Source organism: Anser brachyrhynchus, assembly GCF_964034855.1.
Source record: "Anser brachyrhynchus genome assembly, chromosome: 6".
In the NCBI taxonomy this organism is placed as follows: domain Eukaryota; kingdom Metazoa; phylum Chordata; class Aves; order Anseriformes; family Anatidae; genus Anser; species Anser brachyrhynchus.
The window spans coordinates 31,809,297-31,828,165 of record NC_137700.1 but is presented as its reverse complement, the minus strand read 5'-3'; the positions used below and the strand labels follow the sequence as shown (position 1 = coordinate 31,828,165).

General features: G+C 43.6%; 1 protein-coding gene across 5 annotated transcripts in view; it reads left to right on the top strand.

Annotated features, from left to right (window-relative positions):
* NT5C2 (5'-nucleotidase, cytosolic II) overlaps window positions 1–18,869 on the top strand; it is a 58,757-nt gene that overhangs the window by 11,319 nt on the left and 28,569 nt on the right. For 2 of the 5 annotated variants that reach the window (XM_080596895.1, XM_080596896.1), the window contains 2 exons: window positions 7,138–7,258; window positions 18,373–18,446. In XM_080596895.1, coding sequence (XP_080453021.1) covers window positions 7,158–7,258; window positions 18,373–18,446 — 175 coding nt within the window. In that variant the 5' untranslated portion in view covers window positions 7,138–7,157. Of the gene's footprint in view, window positions 1–7,137; window positions 7,259–15,931; window positions 16,030–16,674; window positions 16,848–18,372; window positions 18,447–18,869 lie in introns of those variants that run through there. The other 3 variants (XM_080596897.1, XM_080596898.1, XM_080596899.1) reach the window with 3 other exon arrangements.

The window sequence follows — 18,869 nt, the reverse complement described above, 5'->3', positions numbered from 1 at the left end:
TCCTTAAGGATGGTCTGCCTTCTTTTTCCTAGCGGTGGGACGGTACTGGCCACATTGGGCTTAGAGAAATGGGGTATCAGCACTACCCCTGACAAACTGCTTGTGTAACAGGCAGCATTTTGGAAGTGACTTAACTAAAATGGCAGTTCTGCGGGAGATGTTGAGAAGCACGAGCTCTGTGGAAGCTGGAAAATATTCTCATTAGCTTACTGGAGAATTTGTGGTTTCTATTTTAAGGCAGTAAACTCAATTACAGATGACTGAGGAGAAGAGATGGTCTCTTGGTACTCAGAGAGGGTCAGATTTGAGGTTTGCTCCTTGCAGAGTTGCACCGTGGATTTCAGAGTGTTTTTCCGAACTCCTTTTTAACCATCCATGAAATTGATGATAATTAAGTCATGTTTAATATTTTAAATAACTAGTGCTCCTTGGAGTTCCTACCTGAACAGAACTCCTTGGATAGAAATGGAGGATCACCCTAAAAAGCTCCCAGTTTATCTGTTCTGCTTTTTTAGGGCATCTAATGCATTTTCAGGTCCAGGATTATTGCTACAGCTCTAGGCATTGTACAGCCACTCTGTGGATATGATTGTCAGTAGAAATGATAAAAACACCCATAAACAGGGTTTTGTTAAACATATTTTATGTCTTTGTTACATAGCCATTTCTTTAACATCTGGCTTCATCACACACATAAAATTCAGCTTGAAATTAAATCAAACCCTATAATAAGCCACCCGAGTAGCATTCTGCCTTCTTGTACCTTACCCATCCAGAAATAACCCGTGAGATACTGTCATCTCTCAGTCAGACTATCCTCAGATAAGTGTATGCCTGGAAATACTTTACCAATTTGACTAAAAGCTCTCTCTTGGAAACGCAGCTTCGCTGAGGCCAGCTCTGTGGTGGGGCCCAAGGGAAGCAGATACCCCTGCCAGAGCCAGCGTCTGAAAGGGCAAGCTGGGGGTGGAAGGACCAGCACAATCCTCCGAGCAAGGACTGTGGTATGAGTCTGACGTGATATAATAGATCTTTGTACAAACCACAGGTGGGACCTGCTGTGAATTCAGTACATGCATCTGTAGGTATCGTTAACAGGTCCTTAACAGCAGGTCTCTACCTCTTTAATATCCTGTCCTGGCTTTATCCTGCTTAAAGCCAACCTCAAGGATAATTATCAGGAGCTGAGGGTACACTTTGATGTTTCTTTTGGAAATAATTAATATTCTGATAGGAAGAGAATATTTTGTCCTTTCCTGCCATCATGAACCTGAAGTCACCACGTCAGAGAGGTGGCCACCCAGAAGTGGAAGTTCTTCGAATGAAGAACTTACCTTTAGGCACAAAGAGGAAAAAAAGGGGAATTTTCTGGCTTAGATCATTTACAGACATCGCTACTTATATTTGGAAACCGAGGGCTTTCCAGCATTGCCAGACATTTCAAGTCAAGGACATACTAATTTTCCAAAAGCATCACTAATTGAAAACGCCTTTTGGAAACAATTTGCCACTGGCTGCTAAGCAGCAGTGCTGGCAGTAGCACAGAGAGGTTTGAACTGTCGTCCCGGAGCTGGGGGGGAGAGGAAGGAGCTGTGTGTCTGAGCTCCCAGCTAGGGCTGGCACGTGGGGCTGCGGATCAGAGGCAGACGGGAGCATCCATGCCATCCCTGCAGCTTGGAGCGCATCAGAAGTCTACTGCTTTGGAACCCTTGCTGTGTGCAGGTACACGTAATTCCCCAAAATTTGTAGATGTGAACTAGATACATAGTGTTATTGGTACTTTGACTGAGATCGATTTGTTTTTGTCTTCTAATTCTTCGCTAATTGAATCCAGCATTGCCATTTTCACTGCATTTCCCATTTCCTAGGTTTGGCATCAGGTAAAGCTGACGTAGCCTGAAATACATTCAGTTAATTATTTTAGGGTTCCTGGGGAGATTTTATCAGACTGGCTCGTTAAAAATGTTCATGTCTGTTGTGTATTGTTTAATGTTCCCTTTGTTTGCAAAATGAATGGGAAGCACTTTGTCTCATTAGGGGTTTAATGCCTGCCTGGCATTATCATCCTTTTTATTAAATGCAAACTAGAAATATCTTGTGAAGAATTCTGTCCCTTCTACAATATTCCTCATCTCTGCTCTATAATGCTTCTGCTCCACTGGTAGGATTTTTCTTGTTCCTGTTACACTTTTAAAAACCACCTTTACGTTGTCCTTAGCTCTCCAAAAGCTCTCCACCAAATTTTGCAAATTGCTTTGTCACAAGACTTTTTTTTTTTTTTTCCTTTTTTTACGCTGTACTGGCAGGAGCCAAAGGAGCGGTTTATCCTGTTGTCCAGAGCTTGGTTTGTTGGCTCTCCCTGACTCTGTGATCACCCTGACTTCTGTGCATCTGGGACCTGGTGGCTCTGGGTTATGGGAAACATTTAAATACATACTGGGGAGTCCTCCACCCATTTCTCTGTATTGTTCTTCCTAAGCAGAGCGTGAGTCGAGATTTCGGTATGCAGCTCGCCTGAATAGCTCCCCTGGGTTTCAGAACCGCCACCTACTGGATTTTTTTCTTCTCCTGAGTTGGCATCTTTAGTTCTGGAAGTTCTGTGTTACCTTGCCTCCTAGCAGCCCTGGAACGCCTTGGTAGTTTGCCACGTGCTTCAGCGTGTTTGTGACGCCCTGAGCTGGAGCTCGGGGAGCGTTTGACGTTGTTCACTCTCCTGTGCTGCCAGCTGGGCCTCCGAGTGCTCTACGCATCCCTGGGTGCCCCGAGTCCCTTGGAGGAGAGGCAGGAAGGAGCCCTCAGCCAGGCAAGGCGCAGGGTGGAGCGCAGTAGGCCGATTCATCACCTCTGGGGAGAGCTCCTGCATGGCACGGTGGTGAGCGTACACAGAGCAGGTAGAGTGAAACAAGCTCACAGCAAACACAGTTCATTCACTCCCTACTTGCTGAGAACCCCCCAAGCCACCTGGGCTGGAGCAGCTTTGCAGCAGGGGGCGAGGAACGGCTGAGAGCTTGGCAAAGGCACCAGGGGGTCTGGGCATCACTGCCTCGGGCTGGACGCAAAGCCTTTAGGTACCAAACCTTAGGTGTGATCATTTCCGTCTCCGTTCGCCGTGCCCACGTGCGTGTACGTGTGCGGGTCGTGCTGGCAAGGATTCCTGAAGCAGAATGTGTGAGGAGAGGGTAGATCGGTGCCTTGGCACTGGTTATAGCCATGGGTTTGTTTTCTGCTGTACGAGCTCTTGGACAGGATCCTGGAAAAAGTGGGATTGTCACTGCTGTGTTGTTTATCCCTACGTTTTAGCGTGTATGCCTCTGATTTGGCATCGTATCGTCAAAGTGTTGAAAACAGACTCAGAAAAAAATACGGGCAGCGCATTTTACCTGAACACGAGGTGTTAGCAGATACAGAAATTTCTAACCATCTATTGGCCAAGAAAAGATAAGAAAAATAACTAATAAAACTCTTGAAGGGGAATGCTTCTGGGCATGTTATCTCACGTGTATGAGTGTATGAAGAATATACACTATGGATAAATACCTTATCCATGTGATAAGCAAATGAATTTATTACAAAATGTATGTTAAAAACGTCATGTTCTTTTGGACAGAAGCATGCGTGCTGCATTGTAGCTCGGAGTTTTTAAATACTTCTTCAAAATGAGCCCTGTACCCTAAGTGCTATCAGATGTTTAATTAAGATGGCACTAGCAAGGCGCATGTTTGCAATAAATTACGGGGAGGTGTTCTGACATGCTTCATCTATGTAAAGATTTCTATTTTTACGTGAAGCTATTTACAGATTATTGATTTCAAAAATAGATTTGTAACTAAAGAAAGATGCATCGTATTTCAGTTGCTCGGAGTTGAGAATCTTGCCTGGCTGGCTGCCTGCTCTCTTAGATGTTTATTCCAGTGGCTTACAAGTGTATGTAGTGAATCAGCCCTTCTTGTTTTTCTCTGTGTTTGGCACCCCGGTGAGGAGGAATATTTGCGTTCAGGGATCAGGTCCCGTGTCTCATACCCGCTCAGGTAGGCTCATTGTACCTCTGAAGCACCGGAAGAATTTCATTCAAGTCAGTGAGACTTCTTGCGTGAGTAAGGTTTCTGGGTGGGGAAAAGGCCTCACAATATCTTTTGTAAGTTGTTAGTGTTTTATTTCAGAGCAGGAAGCTGTTGTTGGAGTGCCAGTGGAGCCTGCTAAGCTGCGAGAGTGCCTTTGAGTTTACGTAACACAAAACTTCAGCATTAGACTCTTTTATTTTAGGCTATGCAGACATTAAAACAACAGTTTTAATAAATAAATCCGCAAAGCTTGAAGGCAGAGGTAATATCTTTTAATAGAGCAACTGATAGAGTTTGAAAATTTAGACAAGCTCGTATGCCCAAGAGCTTGTCTATTTTTTCCAGCCATACCAGTTGGTCTAATAAAAGACATTGCCTCTGTCTACAAACCTTGTCCTCCCTTTGAACCCTCTTCATCACAGCGACAGCAAAATACTGCTGGAACATTAAAATAATTCGGGCCTTTCTTGCTTAACTATGGAAACTCAGATTTTTGTGGTTTCCTCAAGGCTCCGATTTTTGATTCCCAGCACACGCAGCATGCTGTCTGATTTCTCCTGTGGTAGAAAAGGGTTTCTTCACACGAGGCTCAGACTGCTTCACCGACTCCTCATTTTAGAAGCGATGCTATTATCAAAGGTAACCTGCTACGGTTCTGCCATCTGGGTTTTAGGATGCTTTGCAAGGTGCTGTTGGGGAACTCTCAGATGTCTGGCACGGATGGACGTTGGGTGCAGTCCTGCCCCAGTGTCTGTGTGACAGTCTCTGCCTAATGCGTTGTGATGGGAAGCAGACGGAGTGGGAAGCAGCTAGCATGACGGAATGGCTCTGCCTTTGGCTGTGGGTGTAAATCTTCAAATCTCGAGACGTGTGTGACTGGGTGAGGAGCGTAGTGGAGCCCTGCTACGTGGTGTGTAGCTGTGCTCAGGCTTCTTTCAGCGAGCAGACCGAGATCCAGACCTGTCTAAGGGTCTCATGACCAACCATGCTACATTTTTTTCAGAGCTGTTTAGCTTTCCCCTTGAACGTGTGTGTCTTTTGGATGTGAATCCCCAGCTCAAAGTCAGTAGCTTTACAACGGCTCCAGGTAAGACCAGGGTGGTGATGATTGGGACCATCTTGAAACGTGGTTCACGGGTTAGCCGATTTTCCACCCCTGCAGACACAAACCCTTTCTGAGGCTGCAGTCTTGGGGTCACGGTAGACCCCTGCTTTGCCTCATGTGCTGCCCTGGAGCCTGCCCTCGTGCACAACATTGCTGCCCGAGTCCTCTGCTCCAGCAGGGCCACTGCAGCCCGTTGTGCCCCTGCCGGGCTGTGCCACAGGCGCCGTGCCCAGCCTTTCCAGTGGAACAGGTTGGTGCTTGCAGCCTGCCTTCCATCTGCCTTTGGGCATGGCTTGCATAGCTGGTAATTACTTGGAAGCCCTTAGTGGCCTGCGCCCGGGCTATTTTAAAAGCCGCTTCTCCCTGCATGCCCTGTTGTGGAAGTCGCCCCACGGCCCTCCGGCTGCGGTGACCTCCTCTCCCGGGGTGCCGCAGGGAACCGGCCGCAGAGAGCTCTCAGCTCAGGAATGCAGCCCCTTCGGCTGCCTGCCAGGGCCTAAATTTGGTGACCTTTAGGATGTGGCATCAGATGGGTTTGTAAACGTTGGTTCTAGTAACTGGGAGACGAGCAGAGAATGCAGGGGGAGGGAGGAACATATTCTTTACAGCCAAGCTATTTGCCTTCTGTTTGATTTTTATGACCAACAAATAGTAGGCAAGTGCACTGACAGATGCTCTAGCAATCACAACTGTTGGTCTTTAATCAAATTTAAAACTAAAAAATGATACAGATTTCCTCTAGGAGAGCAAGCACGCCTGTGACCGCCGCAAGCGCGGTGACTACCGACAGTAATTTGGACACACACTGTGCTCTCCTCTCCGCTGAAATCACCTCGTTCCCCTTCTGTAGGACGAGGGCAGTCATCTTTAAAGGTGTCTAGAAGTGGTATCATTACCCGTGTAGCCCGTGGGTGGCTTTGTTTCTTCTAAGGAAGAGCAAACAAGGCAAGCCCTGCGGTCTGGCAGTTGCGTGCGTTGCGCAGGACCGCAGTTCTTCGTGCTGTGCCTAATTCGGGGTAACCGTGGGATGTGTCTCCCACCCTGTTCTCTGCCCTGGCTCTGATGGTCTTGTGGCAGGCTGAGCGACTGTTTGCTTTGGTCATGTAGTGTTGGTGGCTGAGGATTTGGGCTGCTCGGTCTCACCGTGGGGCTGCTTAATCACAGGACCCCATGCCAGGGGCACAGCAGGACACGTGTCTGGATGGAGGGGAAGAGCAGGACGTCCCAGTGCACCAGTGGGAGAGGAACCCCACCGAGTGTTGCCTCACTGCAGGGCCTTCCTGCAGCAAAAGCCTGCCTGCTGGTTTAGTTTCCACAACTGGTTCTTGCAAAGGGGTGCGGGCATTGGTGAAGATGCGCTGCTGAATGCAGCTTTGCAGCAGGTTCTTGCTCTGCCTGAACGGGGCTGAGCTGCAGAGGCTGAAAGATAATCTACTTCCTTTCTGATTGCTTCTGCTAATTTGGCATCAGTCCGAAGCATTGTCTTTGCCGAGAGATCAGATGAGAAACAAAGCCAGAGACAAGGCTCTTTGTTTTTACCGTGGTACATGTGGCAAGGTCGGTCACAGTGGGGTTTGTAGGGTTTACCTTGCCTGATTTATCTCATGTGTAAAGGGTAGGTTGTCCACCAGCTATCCCTCCTGGATACTTAGAGTAACTCTAAGGTAAAGAAAATGCCTTTTCAGCAATGTAAACAAGGTCTCTGTTTCAAAATGCATTTTCACCATGATGGATAGGAATGTCTTAGCAGTTCCAGCCATGTGGAAAAGCCCTCCCTGCTCTGGTTTGACTCCCTATCTCATCTAATATCTCAGAGGAAGGCATCTTGGTTGACCTGCAAACAAAGCTCATCCCACTGGGCACTTTGCAAGACTTCCTGAGTAGCATTGCGTCTCAGCACCAGGAAACAGACAACTTGCTGGTGAAACAGATCTTGAACTTGAGCAAGCTTTTCTTTTCTGACTCTTTCAGAAATAAATAAGTGTTTAAAGATGACAACCTCGTGGAGCGACCGACTCCAGAATGCAGCAGATCTCCCTGCAAACATGGATGGGCATGCTCTGAAAAAGTACCGCCGGGAAGCCTATCACCGGTAAGTCTTGCGTGTAACTCCACAGCTAAACTGCTGAGAGAGAGGGAAATAAGCTACACATAAAAAACGCATTTCTTGTTGTTTCTTACTTGCTGGTAGAAACAGAAAGGTCATTCCCACCTTCCTTGCAAAAGTGTTAGAAAATATTTTAAAAGATAGTACAGTAGTTGCCTGCAGGAATGAAAAACAGGAGAGTTGAGATACGTGTGCCAGAGCAAGTGAGGGTGTGCTTTCTTAATGCAGTTGAAAGCTTCTATCCCCAAAATTAACTTGAGATTAAACTTTGAAGTCAAGAAAGACTAGGTGGCAGACACATTATAGTAATTATTGCACTACAAACTGAGAGAGCATGAGCCTAGACACTGGAATGCACACCAAAAAAAAAAAAGACTTAAGAAATTAAATGGGAGCAGCAATTAAGTGTTTGAGGGTTATATCTATCATGGTTAATTGTGTGCACCACAGTAGCACATAAGTAGCAAGTAAGATCTCAGCCTCCTTTTCTCTGGTAGGTGTGCCTAAAACCACCTTTGCTGTGAAAAAAAAATAAATTACAGTCTAAATAAACAAGATTGCGGAATAAAAGAAATGTTATTGCTGTCATTTTATCATTTTGGAATCAAAATACAGAGACGAGATTGTTTTCACAAGCTTACGTTGGATGTTTGGTTGAGCCAAGAATTCAGCCCACATCTCCCAAGGCCCGTGGCCTCAAGCATAAGATGGATGCCATCTGCGTTCTCATCACATGTCTGGGCCATTGTGGCATTAAAAACAACAGGACCTAGTAATTGTCAGTGTTCTGTTTGTGGGAGGTGTATCTTCAAAGTTTGGCTTGTTTAAATTGAGAAGTCATGCATTATGATAATCAGAGTGTAGTCATCAGGAGATGGGGAGATGCAAGTCTGATACAGAAATAGAAAAAGTCAACTTTCCGAACCTCATGCTTTAAATGCCGTGTTGCATTTGTGATTCATACATGGTGGTATTTCTGAGGAAGTGTTTTGGAAGTGTTAGATATCTCTGATTCTCCAAATGGGTTCTAATTAGAGAAAAACGCCTTAGCATCATATGATAGGCCAGGTTGTGCAAGTTGCAACGTCTAAGGCTAAGTAATGGATCCTGTGATACATTTCTGAAGCTTTCCAGTTTTCAGTGAATAATGTTTGGGCGCATGTCTTAAGTGGTGACATTATTTGAGTCTCTTGGTGTCAGCTGGTTTGTCAAGATATGAAAACTCCTAATGAATGCAGCTATAAATAGTATGTAAAGAGAGATTATACCATTCCCTGGCAAAAATCTTAACCTTGTTGCAGTCATTGACGGGTTTCCCTTTGTGTCATAATTTTACCTAGGACTTTAGTAGTGTTACTCCTGATTTGGACTGAAGTGAATTAAGTCAGAGTAAGGCCTTTTTATTTATTTCCTAAATATTTTCTCAACATTTATTATAGTTAGGTGCTGACGGTTTGCTAAATGTAGTACAAAGTCCAAGGGAAGCCGTACTTGTCCTTAAGAGCTCACACATTGAAGTCCTCATCATGTTAACCCTTACTCGTGTAAGAAATCTTTACTTTCCCTGTGGTAAATGACAATGCATTCATATAAAGGAGGGTTTATCAAGACGAGCTGGGATCTGATAGTCTGAAATCAGCCTCTTTCACAGTTTAAATATACTGTCGTAGCACATAGAAATGTCTTATTCAAAACAGATTGAGCAGAAATGTTGCTAGCTCTTCAAATTCTAATGGAAAGCACAACATTTGAAATACATTAAGGGGAGGCATATTTTCATTTTGAAATTGCTATCCTCTTTAAAAGAGGGAGGGAGGGAGGGATCAAGAGAGAGAGAATGAGAGAACCTGATGCCAAGACTGTAGTATAAATCTGGGCTATTAATGGCTTTGGTGTACCAGTTTCATGGGAGTTATTTTGATAATCCAGTATCGTAAGAATCTGAAACAACCTCATTCCAGAGGCAGTGTTGTCAGATTTCTATTTCTGGTATTTTTTTGTGATCTTAGTGCTAACAGATGTATTGTTACTTAAAAAACAAATTCCGACTTAACATGACAGAGTAGGAACGAAGTTATTTCTCTTGTTTTATATTTTATTTTTTAGTGTTTTATTAATTGTTCACGTGGAGAATGTATACGCTTGTCACAGCCATCACTTCTAGGACATAAAGTTGTTTCAGTAAGATCCCAGTTTGCTCTGATTCTTGGATATTGTTGAAAAACTGTCAATTTTATTAAAAAGATAAAAGGTATTGTGTCAAGATTCATAAGACGTTTTGTGTACTACTAGTAAATCTTTCAATTTTGTTGTCAGACCTGCATTAGTTTGTTAGATGTTGTAAAGCACTGGTAGCTGGAATCATGTGAATGTTTGAATCCTTCCTTTCTCTTCCTCTTTCTTTCCCTCTGTTTCTCTTTCAGTCTCTGTTTGTCTTTCTCTCTTCTTATCCTAGCAGCTAAAAAAAAACTTGAAAGCATGAATCCACAGTGACTTAGGAACACAAACAAACAAAAGAGATAATTGAATTTAAAGCTATTAATTTATTTATTTTTTAACTTTTAAGCTGGTTTCAGTGATTTTGGAAGGCTCGAAGGGCTCGGCAGCAGTGCCACATTTACAGATAAGCATAACTGGGGCTAGCTTTTGATACCAATGATGGAGGCCCACTTGGGCTCAAAGTCATTCGTTGGGATTTTCCAACTGCTGCTAGTAATGCTTGGTTTTCTGAAGTGTGAAATGGTAAAAAATTGTGTCGTTGTTTGTTTACTTCATGCTTACTTAAATACCAGTGGAGATAGTTCAACCAAATCGATTCCACTTTCTGGTTCTCATGAAGTAGAGCAGATTTGATATGCTTGAGTTGTAAGTGTTGAAGCAGCATAAAATACAGGGAAAAGTTTCCAATGAAAGCAAAATAATTTACCTTAAAGAAAATGTTCTCATGGGCATTAAACTTTTGAAAAACTTTAAAAAAAAATGAGCTCTGAAGATGCCATTCTAGTTGTCATATTTTATTGTGGTTGTTCAAACCGGGAATCTGTTTTTTTCACGTGTTGCACTTCTTACTATATCATACCTGATGGATGGATGTTCAACACTGTTGGCAGAAATCCCAGTTGAGACTGGTTCAACTGGTGTAGTGACTCAGAGGATAGTGACTATATCAGAATCATGTGTGAATGCCATAGGCATGAATGTTCAAAATCAATATTTAGAGCTGCTTTCCTCCCCAGGTTTTTCCTTGGTGTTTGGATCAATTTGTATAGCTGCTTAAGAAATGAGAGCGTTGAGGTTCTCGAGGAAGTAAAGAGCTTGAGAACACGAATGTGCCTGCTGTGCTGTGGAGTTCAAGGACTACATAAGCAAAATCAAGAATTAGAAGAATCTTTAGGGGAGGAGAAGTGGTGGTTTAGTCTTGCCAGGGTATTTCTGATCACTTAACTAAGACTTTAAGTTGGCTGGTGTTACTCTCATCCACAAACCTAGTTATACAACACTGCTGGCGCCTGCAGGAGGTGAGGTCTAAAGATGAATTAATATACAAGCTAAATGTTATTCATTCTCTAGAAGAGGTCATTGGTAAGAGGATACCGCATCGCTGCACTATTGGCAACATACGTTTTAATTCGGAAATAAAAGGGATGCGTGGCTGGTAAGTGGCTTTTCCTGCGTGTGTGTGGTTGTGAGGCCACCTCCCTCGTCAACAAGCACTGCACTTTTCCGGGTAGAGGATAATCAGTAGGTCATTTGTTCTGGAGGAGTACTGTCATTTAACGTGATTGTAATTAGGCAAGAACTAGGTTGACTCCGAGCCACCAAATTGCCCTAGTGTCTATTTTTTAACTCGGAGTGAGCACTTCTAGGCACCCTCTGGATTATCTCACATAGCTCTTTAGGGTTTAAATAGCAACCACATCTAGTTAAAGCAAATAATGGAAAAAGTTGGTGTGCCATCCAGTCTTGTTACTGACAGTTACCACGATCCAGGAAACAGGTATTTGCATTTACTTTTATTCGGTGGTTTTGGCTTAACAGGGCAGCAAGGCTGAGATGGCCTTTTTGTTAAACATGCAGACTTGGGGATGCGTTTGCCATTTTACATCAAAGTAATTTGAGACTTCTCATCCTGAACGTGGGGTTTCTGCTGTTGTTGTAGTTTTGTTTTCTCAGTGTTGTTTACTTGCTGGCTCAGGGGATGTGGCATCATCATTTCTAATCCTAATTCCGCTGCAGACTGCTCGTAGACTCTCAAATATGTTGCTTCATATTTACATGCTTCAGTTTGCTTTTAAAGCATCTTCTGGCGGTAATATGAGTTAAGCGATTTAAGCTGTTAATGGACTCTGAGACCCTGGGTAAAAAACAGTGGTATATACTTTAGTAACAACAAAGCAAAAGGATTAGCAATCGGTTGGTTTGATTTCTAGGCTTAAATATGTATTTAAGGTACATTTTAGTTTGTTGGAATTTGTAAACTCTGGGATATTCACTACTAATCTTGTTTCTTCATTTTACTGATGCTGGATCGTCGGTGATTGCAAACAGCTGGAAATGTTATCTAGACTAGGGTAAGAGGCTTGAAACTTTATCTGTTTGGGTAGCTATATATAAAGTCTCTTCATAATACCAGTTGATTCAGGTGGCAAATGAGAAAAAAACATGGTTACTAGTCTGAAAATGCTGTGTACCTCTCTGATCAGATGCATTCCGGTAGGTGATGTATTTCCATCCGACTTTAAATGACGCAGCTCTGTAGGCAGTGCTGGCTGCAGTCTGTCCTCATATGTCTTTGTGCAGCCTCTGTGGGCTCGTGTAGGGCATGTGCGGAGCTGTGGGCAGCATGTGCCTCTATTTATTTTGCTTTAGTGCTTTGGACATCGGAGGGAGGAGGGAGAGGGGGTGTTAAGGCGGCAGAATGGGCAAGCTTATGAGAAAGCAGAACACTTGCCAAATTAATAATAAAGAAATTACATTGAAAATGTCCCATGATCCCCAGCTTTAATAGCTTCACGGAGCAGACGGGTGTTATTTTGGGATGGAATCCATATGTGAGCTTCTTGGCACTTTGCTGTTGCCTGGGAAGAAAACCCAAACAATGGAAATAGAAATGGCCAAGGCTATCTCCTTCCATCTGATTCCTGCTGAATTTCAGAGGGAAGTGGTCATAGTCGTGTTTCTGGATACAGCCTCATCAGACTCTTCAGTTCCAATCGTAACCTGATTTTCCACTTTTATGTCACTAAAATTGTGCAAGGACGGTTAGTCTTGAGAAATTGCCAGGCAGTATGTTGGAAATGTTACTAGAAGTGGCCATGAAACTTTGATGTCCTTTTTCTCTGTCCCTTATCTGATACTGTTTCATCTGCCTAAATAAATCTCAGGCCCAAACACTACTTCTTAATCCAATTACTGACCTGCCAGAATATTCCTCTTCGGTTGAAGAAGGAATGAAGGAGAACTCTGAAGATCTAACGTAAATAAAAAACCCCAAATGCTATGATAAATAATAATATATGGAATGGTCAGTACCTGCCTAAAGAGGCAAGGCTCAGCAAAAGAATGATTACATCTTTTTTAGTAGTTTAAAGCATTTTGTTTTTTTATCCCTCTAAGACAGGCCCCAAAGCATCCAGCACCCAAAGTTTTGATATATCCTAGTATCTTCCTCAAGGTAACTCATATGGTTTACACCAGATGGGTTAAGTCAGTGAGGGGTTCATCCGAGTTGCCTGCCGCTGGAGGAGGACACCTGCGATCAGAACCACAGTGTCATGCGGTGGGACGTCTCCTCTAACCACACGTCTGGGGACTAACTGGTAACAGAGGACATCCAGTTGTCTTAACAGTGGTGTGATAATTACTTTTTTTTTTTTTACATTACTGGTCTTTTTAAAGAGGCTGTGGGGAACTTGGCTATGGGAGGCTATTAAAAGCTAATCCATTTTAGTTCCCTCTTGTTTCTTTTTAACTCTCCTTGCTTATTAAAACACGGAAGTTGTCCATAAAGTGAAGATTAACTAAAGTGCCTAAACTTTGAGGAAGCAGGAATCGGAGCCTTCTGGTTAGTCCCCGTTTCATGGCTGGCTCGAGGCCAACTGTCCACCACAATTTTTTTTTTTTTTTTAAGCACAAATGTAAATCAAGCATAGCCAGCTCCCATTGCATTTGCTCTTCCCCTCAGCGCTGCTGCAAGTTTCTTTTGTATTTATTTAATTTCCAGTGAAACGCACTCCCCTGACAAAGAATGCTTTTTGCTGCGAGGTCTCTCTGGACACGTTTTGAAAATCCCTGTAAAGTGCTCTGTTCCAGAAACCTTGCCCATGAGGAGCTGCGAGCCATGTGCCAAAGGTCCTCCGTAGTTGTATAATTTTGGTGCATTTTGTTTATTTTGTCGGTCACGTTACCGCCTATTATACATGGAAATTGCATTCGGGGCACAGCACGCCTTTGAGATTTTGCACCAACAAAATAAAAACATTTCTCCCTCTCCGCATGTGCTCCTCTCCCGTGTTACTTGAGAAGGGCTGGGATTTAGGTTCCTGCCTCGGAATTGATTGACAAGAACAGTAACAAAACCGAGATCAGTTCACTTGGAAAAATATAAAGGACTGTGAATTGCAGTGCTGAGGAGATCGGGGCTCTGTGACTCCCTTTATGCGTGCTCAGCAGTTCCTTCTTCTTTGCCATACAACGCATTTTTCTCTTATTCAGCACAATTCTTAGAGCTTAAAAGAAAATAAATACTGTCATCACTGAGAGCCTTCTGCTGTGGCCAAGCTGCAGGGTTTAATATTTGAGAAAGAGCTCAGGGAGCAAATTAGCCTCACAGTTTCCCTTAGACAGCTCCTGAAGTTCCTTTTTTCTAAAGGTGCAGGTCTGTGCTGGGCTCAGCCACTCCGACCCAAGGTTCTGTCTCCTCCCACGTTAAAACTTGCTTTTTGGTTGGGAAAGGACAGGTGATGGCAAGAGAAAAGCAGTGCCCAGGCGGAGGAGATGCTCTGCATGCAGGCAGGTGTGGAGCTGAGGAGCTGGGCCCACCACCAACCTCTGCAGGGGCTGCAGGAGGCGTTTCCGTGCCGTGCCCCCGGTTGGTTTGTCGTGTTGCCCGGTGCTGTTAAGCGGTCAGATCAGCTTAATTTTTAACTCCGGTGCTCCTACTTAAAATGATTGTCTTCTGAATGGAAAAGAACAAAACCAAGGGAAGCGAAAGTGTGATTTCTGACTGTGACAAGTGGGAAAATGATTCCTTAAAACTTCCGTGCCTAATTTTAGCTTTAGTTTTTAGTTTTCTTCTTATTCTGACTCCTTCCCTAGACCTTTTATTAATACGCAGGCTTTAGGAGCTCCTGTCACTTCTGTCTATACCGAGTCTCCTGTGGAAACATGACGTTTTTTAGCCCATGGACACGTCAGAGCGGTGTTCCCGAAATCAGGCCGAGCCTCCCTTCGGGTGGGATCCAAGCCCAGCTCTGAAGCAGAGGGGGGCCAGGCTACGGCTGCAGCTTCTGAGAAGCACCTTTCCCTTCTCAGAAACTTTCCTGGTGATTTAATTTCAACTTTTGTCTTTAGTTTCTAGGATTCTGCAGATACTTAATACTTTGAGTAAGCCCCCAGAATTAAGTTAAGCCGGTCAGCTTCTGGGAGTAACTATTTGTAAGTATCTACTCAGCCCCTTGTTTCTGGAGGGCTCCATGCATGGGAGATGTCGTCCTTTATCAAGATTTGAAACTGAGGTCCTGAGCACCTACAAGTAACCAAATACCTGGCCGGGCCCGCACGAGATAAGTGACATTGCTTCCAATTGCCGTGCCCCTGTTTAGTCTGCCATTTAATCTGCCTTTGCATATCCAACTTTAAATCGATTCAAGTGTTCTCATTTCCTGTCCTGAACATGTTGTGCAATAGCCCTGTTTAGGTTTTTGTTGTTTGTTGTTTTTTCTTTTTAAATATTTTATCAGTTTCACTCTAGCACTGGTGGGTGAAGTAATTGCCCTGTCAAATCACTCGGTGGATGCCTTGAGGTCTGCCAGGCCCTGCGGACTGCCGGGGCATGATGAGACCTTGCCACATACGGTTTCTAGGTCACAGGCAATATTTACAAGTTGATGGAGAAAGAGCAATCTTCCCCAGCTGTTACCAAGACAGGGCTGGTACAGTAATTTTCATGTTTTAGTCATAAGACCTGTCCTGGAATAAAAACATGCTAATGGATGTTGTTTGTTTCATTGCCTTCAGGAAACTTTTCCAGATCTTCAGTATCAACATGTGCGGGTTTTTGTTTTTATTTTTTTTACTCCCAGGGTTCAGCTTGTAAATATGCTGAGAGTAAAGTGATGAAAAAATGTCAGAGGCTTAGCGATCTTTTCATGGTTTTGGTCAGTTTGGTGTCGTCATCATCTAAACATAGGCACGCTGGACTGGAAGCGATCTCTTGGGTCACAGCTCCCTTGTTTTCGCCTTTCCCAGGCACCGCCGTATTACCCTTTTTATAAGCGCATTCAGCTCCGTCTTAGCAGTGCTTGTTTTTTGTCCTCATTTGGGAAACCGTTCCCAAATGTTGCAATTCTGAGTCGCTCTCCAGGCTCCTGAGCTTCTTGAAATTTCCCTTCCTATTCCTGTCCCGTTCAGAGGGGGACAGGCAGCCTGGGCGTTTTGCTTTGACGGAAAACTATGCTTCAGGGGCTGAGCCTAAAGGAAAAAACAAAATTGGACTCCCCAGGTTGGACAAAAAATGTTGCTAGCGTTTCCCAGAGGTACGTTATTCCTTCTTCAGTTTCTCTTTTCGAAACAAACTGCACAAGCATTAGATCAGAAATGATATGCTAGAATTAGATAATAAATAGTGCTTCCTGGCATCAGCAGCAATAGAATGTAATCATCTTCATTAGACAAAGTACGGGACTGCGTTTAGTGCTAAATAAGATTTTGTGTTGGCTGCTTCTAAATCAGAGCTATCGAGATGTTAAGACAAACAATCACTAATTCAAACCGCAGATTCGGATAATTTGCTCCACCTACTCAAAAGCCAGTGATTTCAAGAGCGAATTTTAGTGATTTATGAGCCCATCTCTCATTTCCAAAAGGCTTTTCTTTACTGGTTTGCAGTTTGTTGTTTTTTTTTCCCCCCCATAATTTTGTCTTGTTTAGGTAATCCATAAATCTATCAGAAAAGATAGTCATCGCTAACCTCCCTGGCCCCTCGGTGACAAGCCCCATTGTCGGAGGCAGGCAGTTTGCCAGGAAACTGTGACTCCCAGAGAGAGTGTGCAAGGTTAGGGGTAAAGCAGACTATTGCCAGAGAAACTATTCCAAGTGGATTTGTGTGGAACAACAACGATATCCAGTGACTAGTTAAATTAGCCACAGATGTGTTTTCTATAGCACTGTCCAAGAAGATATACAGTGCTTTAAGGCTCGGTTCAGGCACGATGATCATCTGAAGTCAAATCAGATCCAAGCAAAACTGCATCTGTACTAGGCAAGCTTTTAAGGAATTGTGTAACATGATTCAGACTGGTAGATGAATCAGACTGCTGCAAACTAAACAAGGAGCACATCGGTGAGAGATGAGGTAAGACGGCTCGCATAGGAGCGTGAGGGTTAGATGGGAGCAGTTTGCTGCTAAACCGCGAGCTTCAGCAGACTGGCACAGGCGGTGGAAGGGGCACAGCGTGCCGGCCACCTGCCCCCGAGCACGGCCGAGGCTTTCCGCGGGCTTTGCAGAGTATCTGAGGACTTGTTTTTGCATTTACTATCTCCATTGCTCGTGCCCCTCTGTGTCACTCCTACAAAGACGCCTTGCTGATTTGGGTTTCTAATTACCCTGCTGAGAGCAATGGAGATACTCAATATTTGCAGAATTTCCACGTGCTGAAATCAGGGTACAGGTGGAGGCTCTGGGACTCCTGCCTTTTCGCATACAGGGGATTTTTGCCTCGGTGTCACGGCTCGAGCAGTACGAGGGATTTCTGGCCGAGCTCAGCATTGAGAAGCTCAGCTCCTGTCCCGCAGCCGAGCTCGTGGCTGTGCCGGTGGGACTCGGATTCGCAGGGTTCAGATAGGACTGCCGGTGGGGGAAGTCCCGCAGAATTACAGACCTGCTGCAGGGTTTAAAGTTCTGGGGAAACATAAGCAGCTTAGTTCCTGCAGTAGTTGGAGCAGGCTTTTGTTGGATTCCCTGACCTATTTCTTTGCCGTGTTATTTACTTGAACTAAATTGAATATAGCGTATTAAAATGTTGTGATCAAAAAGCGCCTGGCAGCATGCAGCTTACATTCTCATTGCAATAAGCATTAACAGTAAAAATGGAATTAAAAGAATAGTTGGTTGTTTTTTTTCTTTTTTTTTTTTTTTTTCCTGACGTTTAGATGTTGAACTTAGTGATATGGTTTAGTGGAGGACTTGTTAGTATTAGGTCAGAGGTTGGACTGGGTGATCTTGGAGGTCTCTTCCAACCTACACGATTCTGTGATTCTGTGATTTTTTTTGTGGGGGGGTTGCAGTTTTTAGTACAAATAAAAATAGCATTTCTCATAATAGAAATAATGTATTTCTATGGGTGAAAATTTGTTTTTCAGAGCTATATTAAATGTTTGTTCATTATATTGATATAAATGTGGTAACAGGTCTTTGCTTTGAGTTTCTAGATGTAATTCCAAAGAGTGTTGAAAAGCTGAGTTTATTCACAGAAATGTGCTTTTTTTTTCCTTTCCCTGTTATCTCTTCGTAATATTTTGTTTTAATCAGGCAAATTGTATTGCTTTCCATCCTCTGCTTCCACTTGAACTCTGAATTCTGCTTCAGGAGCTTTTACACTTCTATTCTCAGGAATTTTTGCAGGTCACATGCAAAGCCATGTGTGTGCATGCATGCGTGGATGTCTTTAGACAGCATACCAATAATTAGAGTAACCCTGCAAAGTGATGGCTTTGCTTCAGGAGAACCCAGGGCAAAAACAGAAACTTTCCTCTGTTTTCAGGTATATTCTGATTTTGAGCTAAAAGGCATCCTGATATGAAGCAGAATACCTTTGTTCTAAAATATGATTATGTTGAAAATGCTCATACCTATGGCTTTGTTTCTTCTTTCTTTACAGGGTCTTTGTAAACAGAAGTTTAGCCATGGAAAAGATAAAGTGCTTTGGGTTTGATATGGATTATACGCTTGCCGGTGAGTATCTCCTTTATTTCTTTGTCACTGACTTAGTTTGGAATATTGCCTCTTGTTGAGAGAAAACCGGTAACTGGTTGGGCTATTCCAGTTAGCAGGTGCTTCCTCTGTTAGCAGATATGTTACTCGCTGTTCATTGCACTTGCATGTCAGGTGTTTCTCTTTATTTTTGTTATCTGGAAGTTGTATTCGGTCATAAACCACATTGCTCTAGTACAGTTTCAAGGAAACTGAAGCTTAAAAAGTATGATTACTTCCTTAAATTCCACTGTGCTTTGACATTGCCCCAGTGAAAGCTTGGCTTTGAATAACAAGGTGTTTTTGTTTTTTTTCCTTGGTGCATATGGTGGGCTACACCTTTAGCCAACAGGTCTTCTTGTGTCCCGGGAGGGTCATTTTTGAATAGGTTTTCCTCTTCCCCAC